At 40.6% G+C, this 12,047-nt stretch overlaps 1 protein-coding gene across 4 annotated transcripts in view; it reads left to right on the top strand.

The window, feature by feature from the left end:
• NMT2 (N-myristoyltransferase 2) overlaps positions 1-5,597 on the top strand; it is a 98,640-nt gene extending 93,043 nt beyond the window's left edge. For all 4 annotated transcript variants that reach the window (XM_036307281.1, XM_036307277.1, XM_036307279.1 and 1 more), the window contains one exon: positions 5,532-5,597. In XM_036307281.1, coding sequence (XP_036163174.1) covers positions 5,532-5,582 — 51 coding nt within the window. In that variant the 3' untranslated portion in view covers positions 5,583-5,597. The remainder of the gene's footprint in view (positions 1-5,531) is intronic.
• Positions 5,598-12,047: the final 6,450 nt, after the last annotated feature.

Genomic DNA, 12,047 nt, shown 5'->3' with positions numbered 1-12,047 from the left:
GGATTGCACACTTAATAATGGTTAAAATAATAAACTTTATGTTATATATATTGTACCATATACACAAACAGTACTTGTCTGTGGTCCCAGACATGGTCAGTCCCTCACTTGACAGGAAGCCTTGGGCTGGAGCACAGTAAAGATCCTATTTGCCAAAAAGGAAAGTGGGGAAAGCCCTGTTGCATAGACTGTGTTTCTTCATACCCACATGTGCCGCTGTGTTAAATATAGTCTAAAGGTGCATGTATTTCCATCCAGTTGAAGGGATGATGATGCTTTTTCAAAGCATCCTACTGAAAGTGGTTATTCAATAGGGGTGATTATCTGTCACAGAAGTCTGGAGGTTTTCCAGAACTGGCTCATTTGGCTACACAGCAGTTCATCAAAACCCCAAGGGCTTTCTATATTTCCATTTGCCATCCTCAGAATGTTGGCATTTGCCCTCAAGCTTGTCCTCTCAAGGTCACAATTCCAATCATCACATCCTACACAATCACCTTGTAAAAGCAGTAAGTTTTGCCTCATGAATTTCTTTCTTTTTACCAGAAAGAAAAATCGGAGAAACCCCAACATCCTTCCCTTAGTGGCTTATTGGACAGAATTAGCCATAAGCCCACGCCTAAACCGGTCACTGCAGAGGTGAATGAGTCAAGCAAGACCGGCTTAGGCCAACTATGATATTTCTCCTGAAGGTGGACCCACCTTCCCCGAGCATCTTTGGGCTCCATAACTAAGCAGAAGTAGGGTTGTTGACAAAATAGGAGGAGATGGCTTCTAAGTGGGGAGCAGTGGCTTCCCTAGGAGAAAGACATATTGTTTTCTGGAGCTCAGTTGCAGAATACATTAACTGGATATTAATAGGTAAGACACATGCAATATTATAACCAAAAGAGCAGAGTAAAGACAAAATTATAAGCCCTATATACTTTAAATTAGTCCTGGTTACATATTGCTATTGAAACTAAAGGCTAAAAATTTCACAACAAATGAGAGATTGTTGCCAGTGGTGCTTTGAGAAGTTGAAGCCCTGAACTAGTCATTGTATCTTGCTAGGTTGCGGGAAGCTGCAAGATATTTATGGGCCTTTACTCTGAATATTCTAAAAGTATCAATATTCAACCAAATTAAGGTAAAAGTGCCTCCTGTCAGGTACAGTCTTTTTCTGAAATATGTTGACAGTAAAATGGTCCTGGGTAGTTTTTTTTAAAACATATATTTTTATTGATTTCAGAGAGGAAGGGAGCGGGAGAGAGAGAGAGAGAGAGAGAGAGAGAGAGAGAGAGAGAGAGAGAGGGAGGGAGAGAGAAGAAGAAGAAGAAGAAGAAGAAGAAGAAGAGAGGAGAGGAGGAGGAGGAGGAGGAGGAGGAGGAGGAGGAGGAGGAGGAGGAGGAGGAGGAGGAGGAGGAGGAGGAGGAGGAGGAAGAGGAGGAGGAGGAGGAGGAGGAGGAGGAGGAGGAGGAGGAGGAGGAGGAGGAGGGGGAAGAGGAGGAGGAGGAGGAGGAGGAGGAGGAGGAGGAGGAGGAGGAGGAGGAGGAGGAGGAGGAGAGAGAAATCATTGGTCAGCTGACTCTTGCTCACCCCGCACCGGGGATCAAGCCCACAACCCAGGCATGCATCCTGACTGGGAATCAAACCATGACCTCCTGGTTCATAGGTTGATGCTCAGTCACTGAGCCACACCAGCCCGGCAGTCCTTTTGTTGCAAGGAGTTCTCTTAGAACATCCTAACTTTACTTATCTAAAGTTGTAATATAACACAAGCATTGTAATCACTAATTCAATATTCTGACATCACTGAATTTATAACTTTACTATTGTAGAGATGGCTTCATTTTATTGCTTAGTCAGAAAGTATTAAGACTCCTGTTTTGATTGTCTGCCTACAGATCTGTTCGTAATGAATCTGATAGCAAGCAGTAATAGATTCATTTCTTATAAACAACACAAATATGAATGTTTTTGCTGACCCTGATTACCATCCTTGCATTTTGTGAAACTTCATCATTGACAGATGTTTAGACCAATCAGACCATAAACAAATTCAACCAATCACATGAAACCATATATCAGAAATGGATAACCATATTGTAGTATTTGATCTAGCATTTAAACTAGTTCGATTTTTTTTAAAAAAGCTAACATCTCTGTTAAGTAATGTTAAACTCATCACAGAAAATTTCACAAAGCAGGAAGGAATATCAAACAGGCAGAAAAATTTTAATCTTTAAAAAAAAAATCTTTGAAAAATGCAGTTTTAACAGATCCAGAGACAGAGAAGCATCGATCAGACTGTCAAACCTCAGAAGGAAGGTAGGGGAGGGTGGGGGTAAGGGGGAGAGATCAACCAAAGGACTTGTATGTATGCATATAAGCCTAACCAATGGACACAGACAACAGGGGGGTGAGGGCATGAGTGGGGGAGTTGGGGGGTTATGGGGGGATGAGGACACATATGCAATAATAAAATATATATAAATAATAAAAAAGAAAAATGCAGTTTAGTTCATATATAACTTTTTGTGTGTGTACACATTATGAGCTCTTCAACACCAAAAAGTATTATAGCTTTTCAAACTGGAAATGAAAAGGCAACTGTTAGCATCAGATTTTCATTTCTAATAAGATAAATATTGATAGCCATAACCCATCTAACCAAAAAGCTCTTTGGGATCCTCAATAATTTATTAAAAGAGTAAAGTATTCTAGAGTCCAGAAAGTAAACTACAATAGACAATCCAGCTTTGATAGGTCCACTTCTTGGACTGGCCTCACAAAGAGCCATTGTTATGAAATTTCAAGCCCCTTTTTAAGTCCCTGGCTGGGCCCACATTGTGTTGTTTTTATAGCTCAAGAAGCTGGTTTTAATGACAGGAAGAAATCTGACCCAAGTTTCTCCTTGACATGAAGAGGTTTTTGTCTATTTTGTTATTTACTTTTCGTTTTCCCCTTTTTTCTTTACTCTTTTTCTTTTTTCTCATTTTTTCCTTTTACACTTCTTTTTATCATTTTTATTTTATTTGGTTTGTTAGTGTTTGTTGTTATTTTTATATTTGGTTGGCACTGTGTTTTGATTCCATTATAAAGATCAGTTCATCAGGTGAATTCAGGGAAGTATCTTTCTTTTGAGATGATTTGGGCCAAGCTTCTCACCAGCTTTTTCTAATTTTAAGTTCACCTTGGGACACCTTAACTCTAAGGTCAGCAGTAAGTCCAACACACTGTAATCAAAACAGCCCTGTACTGGCACAGAAACAGGCATATAGATCAATAGAACAGAACAGAGAACCCAGAAATCAACCCAAGCCATTATGCTTAATTAATATTTGACAAAGGAGGCAAGAGCATACAATGGAGTGAAGACAGTCTCTTCAATAAATGGTATTAGGTCAGGACGGCCCTGGTGAGGTTGAAAGGGCCCCGGTGAGGTCGGGACGGCCCCGGTGAGGCTGGGACAGCCCTGGTGGGGCCGAAACGGCCCCGGTGAAGTTGGAATGGCCCCGGGGAGGTGGAGACGGCCCCGGTGAGGTCAAATGGCCCCAGTGAGGTCGGGATGGCCCCGGTGAGATTGGGACGGCCCCGATGAGGCCGAAACGACCCTGGCGATGTACGGCACCGGCAGGGTCAAGATGGCCCCGGTGAGGTTGAGACAGCTCCGGTGGGGTAGGGATAGCCCGCGTGAGGTAGGGATGGCCCCAGTGAGGTCGGGACAGCCCCAATGAGGTCAGGACAGCCCCGGTGAGGTCAAGATGGCCCTGGTGAAGACGAAACGGCCCCAGTGAGGCTGGGACAGCTCCAGTGAGGTTGGGACAGATAGTGGGGACCAGTATAGACTGATGAACAGGGGTAGATGCAGAGGCAGAAGAGCATTGAACAGACTGTCAAACTACAGTGGCAAGCCTGGGGAGGGTTTGGGGGGGGGGGCGTCAAGAGATCAACCGAAGGACTTATATGCATGCATATAAGAATAACCAATGGACACAAGACACTAGGGGGTAGGGGCGGGGGGAATGTCAAGGGGTGGGGGGAGGGGGGGGCGGGGGGGGAGACATATGTAATACTCTTTGTAATACTTCAAGCAATAAAAATTATTTTAAAAAAAGTAAAATGATGAGAAAAAATAAAAAAATAAAAACGGCAAAAAAATAATATTTAAAAAAAAGAATAAAAAAATAAATAAATGGTATTAGGATAATTGGACAGGAACATGCAAACAAATTAAATCAGACTGCCAATGTATATCATACACAAGAATAAACTCAAAATGAAAAAAAAAATTAAATGTTTAGTTGTGCAACCATAAACATCCTAGAAGAAAACATAGAATTTTCACTGATACAATGAGACAGCATAGAGGGACCTAGAGATGATTATGCTCAATGAAATAAGCCAATCCGAGAAAGACAAGCATCTCATAATCTCAGTTATAGGTGGAATGTAATGAACAAAAAATAAACCTGACAAACAAAATAGAGCCAGAAATAAAGAAGAATGCAACAAACTGAGGATTCTTATGGGGGTGGGGGAAGAGATTAACCAAGGAATTTATATGCATATATGCATAACCCAGTGAGACAGACAATAGGGGTGGTGAAGGCCTGGGGAGGGGGGCAGGAGTGGGGAGGAGGGGGTCAATTGGGGATAAAAGAAGGGTCTTCTGTAATACCATTAACAATAAAGATGAATTTTTTTAAAAGATACCTGCCTCCCTACCCCCACCCAATTGATGTAGAGTTTTAATGCAATTCCAAGAAAACTTCAAGAATTTCCTTTTGTGGAACTTGATTCATGGATGTTAAAGTTTACATACAAGAGCAAAGTGCCAAAAAGAACTCTTCCTGAAGAAGAACACAATTGGGATGATTTAATAATTAAGACAGAGTGATATAGGTAGAGGGATAAACAAACAGCGCCCAAAAACTATTCTATAATTGCTATTGATGTTTTCTCTTAAAACCACTGTAATGAGGCTTTGCCTTCCATTACTGCATTAAAACTTCTCTTCAAGTCATCAATGATCTTGACAATAACCTAGATCCAATCATTAACTCTCAGTCCTCACCTAATTTAATATATTTTCTTACTTGCTATTCTCTCTTGACTTGATTTCTGGGACACCACATTCTCATTCTCTCTCTCTCTCTCTCTCTCTCTCTCTCTCTCTCTCTCCTGTTTCTTTAATGGTCACTTCTTTGTCTTCTTTGCTCCTTCTCCCTGAACTCTTAAGGCTGGAATTTGCCATGGCTCAATCTTCATTCCTCTTCCCTTTTCTCCTCTATATACATTCAGTTTCTTGGGCCACCCAGTCTCACGGTCTAATACCATCTCTATGTCCATGAGTCCCAGATTCATATACCCAACCCAGACTAGACTTGGATATCAAACTTCCTACTTGACATCTCCACTTGGATGTCTGATATCTCAAAAGTAGCAGGTCCAAAACTGAACTTCTGATCTTTGCCACCAACCCAACCAATCAGGTCAAAAATGTTATAGTTATCCTGACTCCTCTTTTTCTTCCACACCCCATGTAGACTCTATCAGGGACTCCTGTTGACTACCTTCAAAATATACCCAGAATCTGAACTATTTCTCACTACCTCCATTGCTACCACCCGAGTTTGAAGCACCCTAAGTTCTTCCCTGGATTATCATGACAGTAAGGATCTTGCTTCCAACCTTGTTCCCTTGTAATCTATTTTCCACAAGAGTGATCCTTTATTTATTTTTTATTTGTTTGTTTATTTACTTCCTTACCCAAGGACATACTTTTATTGATCTTAGAGAGAAAGGAAAGGAGAAAGAGGAAGAGAGAGAAACATCGGTTGCCTCCTGTACATGCCCTGTTCAAACCTGAAACCTGGGTATGTGCCCTGACCAGGAATCGAACCTGAGACCTTCCCATGTATGAGATGACACTTCAACCAACTGAGCCACACCAGCCAGGGCAAGAGTGATCCTTTAAAAACAAAACAAAACAAAGACACAACAGAGATTTTGTAAATTTTAATTATGTAGATGAGCAACGAATGAACAAATAAATAAGTATTGTTCCATAGCTCAATCCCAGTTTAATGTACACAGGATATCCTTCAATTGGCCATCAATGAACAAGTCAGGTTTATATAAAGCCTCATCCAACTTTAGTACCTTCCACAACTTGGCAGTGGGTGAGGGTAGAAGAAAGATTTTCAGGGAAACATCATAAATGCCTGCCTAACCTCCGCCGCTAAATTGAATTTCCTATCCTCAGCATCAACAGTACAGTATTACTTGGAAAGGTACAATTGAGGTACAAATATAAGTGCCTGCTATTTATCAAACCATACCATTCTTTTTTTCACCAAGAGCTAAACAGGTTGTAGCACTTGCTGTCATTGAAATATGTTGAATTTTCAAGGACTGCTTCCTAAAGTCTGGCTATTTTATTTATAAACATTTTTACCTTGCCCTAACCGGTTTGGCTCAGTGGATAGAGCGTCGGCCTGCGGACCAAGAGGTCCAAGGTTCGAATCCGGTCAAGGGCATGTACCTTGGTTGTGGGCACATCCCCAGTAGGAGGTGTGCAGGAGGCAGCTGATCGATGTTTCTCTCTCATCGATGTTTCTGACTCTCTATTCCTCTTCCTTCCTCTCTGTAAAAAATAAATAAAATATATTTAAATATATATATATATATAAAAATAATAAAATAAACATTTTTGCCTGAAATTCTGGCTGCTGCTGCTGCTCTGAATAGGGTGGACTGTGAGGGTAGTGGGGAAATGCTGCATAATTATAAGGACCTGAAAATTTTAGAGGGGAGCCTCAACTTGCTCTGGATAGTGGCCCAAAGCAAGACAGGCTGCTGCCTGAGCAGGTTAGAGAGGTTTAGTGTCAAGGCCAGAAAAGACTTATCTCAGTAAAAATTATGTAGTTCCAGTCACAGGCACGAAGCAGGGCGGGTTTCCAGCACGCAGGCAAGACAAGCATGGCTGGATATAGCATCTAAATATTAATTGTGAAACACCTGAGCTACTTCCTAAAGAGATTATTCTTTCTACCTCATCTACTCCTCTTTGAACAAGATAGAACCATTTTATTTATTTATTTTTCAATTATAGTTAGGATAGCACAATTTTTTGTCCTTTTTTAAAAATTTTTTTTTCTTTATTGATTAAGGTATTACATATCTGTCCTTATCCCCCTATTGTCCCCGCCACCTCGCCGCTCATGCTCTCACTCCCCTAGTGTCTATGTCCATTGCTTATGCTTATATGCATGCATACAAGTCCTCTGGTTGATCTATTCCCCTTACCCCCACCCTCCCCTGCCTTCCCTCTGAACTTTGACGGTCTGATAGATGCTTCTCTGTCTCTGGATCTGTTTTTGTTCGTCAGTTTATGTTGTTCATTATATTCCACAAATGAGTGCGATCATGTGATACTTATTTTTCTCCAACTGTATAATGCTCTCAAGGTCCATTCATGCTTTTGCAAATGGTAGGAGTTTCGTCTTTTTTACAGCAGCATAGTACTCCATTGTGTAGATGTACCACTGCTTTTTAAGCCACTCATCTAGTGATGGGTACTTAGACTGTTTCCAAATCTTAGCTATTGTAAATTGTGCTGCTATGAACATAGGGGTGCATATATCCTTTCTTATTGGTGTTTCTAGTTTCTTGGTATATATTTCTAAAAGTGGGATCACTGGGTCAAATGGGAGTTCCATTTTTAGTTTTTTGAGGAAACTTCATACTGTTCTCCACAGTCTGCATTCCCACCAGCAGTGCACAAGGTTTCCCTCACCAGCACTTGTCATTTGTTGATTTGTTGATGATAGCCATTCTGACAGGTCTGACAGGTGTGAGATGGTACCTCATTGTTGTTTTGATTTGCATCTCTGCAATGATTAGTGACTTTGAACATCTAAATATATATGAGAATAATATGCAAATTGACCAAATGGCAGAACGACCAGAATGATCTCTCAACCAGTCACTGTGAGGCACACTGACCACCTCTTGGTCCCTCCCCACTGGCCGGCAGGCTTTGATCGCCCAGTGGCAAATGGGGAACTGGGGGTGGGTGGTGGCGGGGGGCAGGGCCAGCTGCCAGCAGTTGGGGAAGATGGCCCTAATCACAGGCCAGGCCTACGGACTATACCCCCCATGAATTTCATGTGCCAGGCCTCTAGTGTTTTTATATGTCTCTTGGCCTTCTGTATGTCCTCTTTTGAAAAGTGTCTATTTATGTCTGTTGGCCATTTTTTTGATTGGGTTGTTTATCTTCCTTTTGTTAAGTTGTATGAGTTCCCTATAAATGTTGGAAATTAAACCCTTATCGGAAATATCATTGGCAAATATGTTCTCCCATGCAGTGGGCTTTCTTGTTGTTTTGTTGATGGTTTCTTTTGCTGTGCAGAAGCTTTTTATTTTGATGTAGTCCCATTTGTTTATTTTCTCTTTAGTTTCCATTGCCCTAGGAGCTGTATCTGTGAAGATATAGCTTCGGCATATGTCTGAGATTTTGCTGCCTGTGGATTCCTCTAAGATTTTTATGGTTTCCCATCTTACGTTTAAGTTCTTTATCCATTTTGAGTTTATTTTTGTGTATGGTGTAAGTTGGTGGTCAAGCATAATTTTTTTGCATGTATCTGTCCAATTTTCCCAACACCATTTATTTTTTTTAAAATATATTTTATTGATTTTTTACAGAGAGGAAGGGAGAGAGATAGAGAGTTAGAAACATCGATGAGAGAGAAACATCGATCAGCCGCCTCCTGCACATTTCCTACTGGATATGTGCCCGCAACCCAGGCACATGCCCTTGACCGGAATCGAACCTGGGACCCCTCAGTCCACAGGCCAACGCTCTATCCACTGAGCCAAACCTGTTTCGGCAACAACACCATTTATTGAAGAGACTGCCTTGATTCCATTGTATGTTCTTGCCTTCTTTGTCAAATATTAATTGAGCATTGTGGTTTGGGTCGATTTCTGGATTTTCTATTCTATTCCATTGGTCTATATGTCTGTTCTTGTGCCAGTACCAGGCAGTTTTGAGAACAGTGGCTTTGTAATACAGCTTGATATCTGGTTTTGAGATCCCACCTACTTTGTTCTTTCTCAGGATGGCTGAAGCTATTCAGGGTCTTTTTTTATTCCAGATGAATTTTTGGAGAGTTTGTTCTAGGCCTGTGAAATATACCATTGGTATTTTAATGGGGAGTGCAATGAATCTATAGATTGCTTTGGGTAGTATGGACATTTTAAAGATGTTGATTCTACCAATCCATGAACATGGTATGTTCTTCCATCTATTTATGTCTTCCTCTATCTCTGTTTTCAGTGTCCTGTAGTTTTCCGAGTACAAGTCTTTTACCTCCTTAATTAAGTTTATTGCTAGGCATCTTAATTTTTTGTGTGCAAGGTAAATGGAATTGTTTTTTTTAATCTCTCTTTCTCTAAGTTCACTATTTGTTGTATAAAAATGCCATAGATTTCTTAGCATTAATTTTGTATCTTGCTACATTGCCGAATTCATTTATTAAGTCTAGTAGTTTTTTGATGGAGTCTTTAGGGTTTTCTATGTACAATAGCATGTCATCTGTGAATAATGACAGTTTTACATCTTCTTTTCCAATTTGGATACCTTTTATTTCTTCTTCTTGTCTAATTGCTATGGCTAGCACTTCCAGTACTATGATGAACAGGAGTGGTGAAAGTGGGCATCCCTGTCTTGTTCCCCGTTCTTAGGTGAAACGGTTTTAGTTTTTGTCCATTGAGTATGATGTTGGCTGTGGGTTTGTCATATAAGACTTTTATTATGTTGAGGTATGATCTCTCTATTCCCACTTTGCTGAGGGTATTTATCAGCAAATGCTTTTTCTGCATCAATTGATATGACTATGTGGTTTTTATCTCTCAATTTGTTTATATGATGTATCACATTTATTGATTTGCGGAAACTGTACTATACTTGCATCCCTGGGATAAATCTTACTTGGTCATGGTGTATGATCTTTCTGATGTACTGCTGGATCTGATTTGCTAGGATTTTGTTGAGGATTTTGGCATCTATGTTCATGAGGGATAATGGCCTGTAATTCTCTTTCTTATGTTGTCTTTATCTAGTTTTGGTATTAGGGTGATGCTGGCTTCATAGAATGAGCTTGGAAGTATTTCTTCCTCTTGAATTTTTTGGAATAATCTGAGGAGGATAAGTTTTAGTTCTTCTTTGACTGTCTGGTAAAACTGCCCTGTGAAGCTGTCTGGCCCTGGGCTTTTGTTTACTGGAAGCTTTTTGATGACTGCTTCCATTTCCTCCATAGTTATCAGCCTATTGAGTTTTTAGATTCTTCCTTATTGAGTTTTGGAAGGTTGTATTTTTCTAGGAATATGTCTATTTCCTCTAGGTTGTCTAGTTTTTTGGAATAGAATTGTTCATAGTTTTTTGGTGTGTGTTTTTTTACAATCCTTTGTATTTCTGTGGGGTCTGTTGTTATTTCGCCTCTTTCATTTCTGATTTTGTTCATTTGAGTCCTCTGTCTTTGCTTCTTGGTGAGGCTGACTAGAATAAACAAGAAAATCAATCTTGTTTATCCTTTCAAAGAACCAGCTCTTTGTTTCATTGATCTTCTGTATTATTTTTTTGTCTCTATGTCATTTATTTCTGCTCTTATCTTTATTATCTCCTTCCTTCTGCTCACTCTGGGCTTTCCTTGTTGCTCTCTTTCTAATTCTTTAAGTTGTAGAGTTAGATAATTTATTTCCATTTTTTCTTGTCTTTTTGAGGTAGGCCTGAGGTATAAACTTCCCTCTCAGGACTGCTTTCACTGTGTCCCACAGATTTTGAATTGTTTTGTTTTCATTGTCATTCATTTCCAGGATGTTTTTAATTTCTTCTTTGATCTTTTTGGTAACCCAATCATTGTTTAATAGCATGCTATTCAGCTTCCAAGTGTTTGAACTCTTTTTCATTGTTTTTATTGTAGTTTATTTCTTATACTAGAGGCCCAGTACACAAAATTTGTGCATTCGGGGTCGGGGGTCCCTCAGCCTGGCCTGTGCCCTCTCACACAGTCCGGGAGCCCCACAACCGATCACCCCAAAAAGGTAGGCCCTGCCCACCCAGTCAAGGCTCCTCAATGGATCTCTCCATAGAGGAAGACCCTGCCCACCCACCACAGCCTGCCGGTTGGTGGCCTGCGCCTTCCTCTTTGCAGCGATCATGAAGCCCTCCAATTGACTGATCGATGGCCCTGCTGGCCAGTGTCCTGGGCCTCCCTCTGCAGGGCAATCATGGGGCAACGACCAGGCCCCCGACCAATCACATCGCACTCGCCTTGGCTGGCCTGGTGCCAGTGGGTGTCATAGCGTGGTCGTCCAGGTGGTCTTCTGCTCTTTGGCCATTCAGTCAGGTACATATTATGCTTTTATTGTTATAGATTATGCCATTGTGGTCTGAGAAGATGCTTGATATGATTTCAATCTTCTTGAATTTGGAGAGACTTTGCCTGTATCCCAATATGTGGTCTACCTTTGAAAATGTCCCATGTGCACTTGAGAAGAATGTATATTCCATGGCTTGGATAAAATGTTCTAAAGATGTCAATTAAGTCCATCTGATCTTGTGACTCATTTAGGATTGCTGTTTCTTTACTGATTTTTTTTCTAGAGTATTTATCCAGTGATGTCAATGGGGTATTAACATCCCCTACTATGATTGTGTTGTTGTCGATCTCTCCCTTGATATCTTCCAGGAGGTTTTTTATGTATTTGGGTGCTCCTGCATTGGGTGCATATATGTTTACCAGGGTTATGTGCTCTTGTTGTTTAGACCCCTTTAGTATTATGAAGTGACCTTCCTTATCTCTTGTTATGGCCTTCACTTTGAGGTTTATTTTGTCAGATATAAGTATTGCTACCCCAGCTTTTTTTTCATTTCCATTTTCCTGAAAGATATTTTTCTATCTCTTCACTCTCATTCTGTGTGAGTCCCTTTTTCTGAGGTGGGTCTCTTATAGGCATCATATATATGGGTCATGTTTTTTTATCCATTCAGCCACTTT

The sequence above is a fragment of the Myotis myotis genome, unplaced genomic scaffold (assembly GCF_014108235.1).
Source record: "Myotis myotis isolate mMyoMyo1 unplaced genomic scaffold, mMyoMyo1.p scaffold_m19_p_46, whole genome shotgun sequence".
Lineage (NCBI taxonomy): Eukaryota > Metazoa > Chordata > Mammalia > Chiroptera > Vespertilionidae > Myotis > Myotis myotis.
This window is presented reverse-complemented; position numbering and strand designations above follow the sequence as displayed.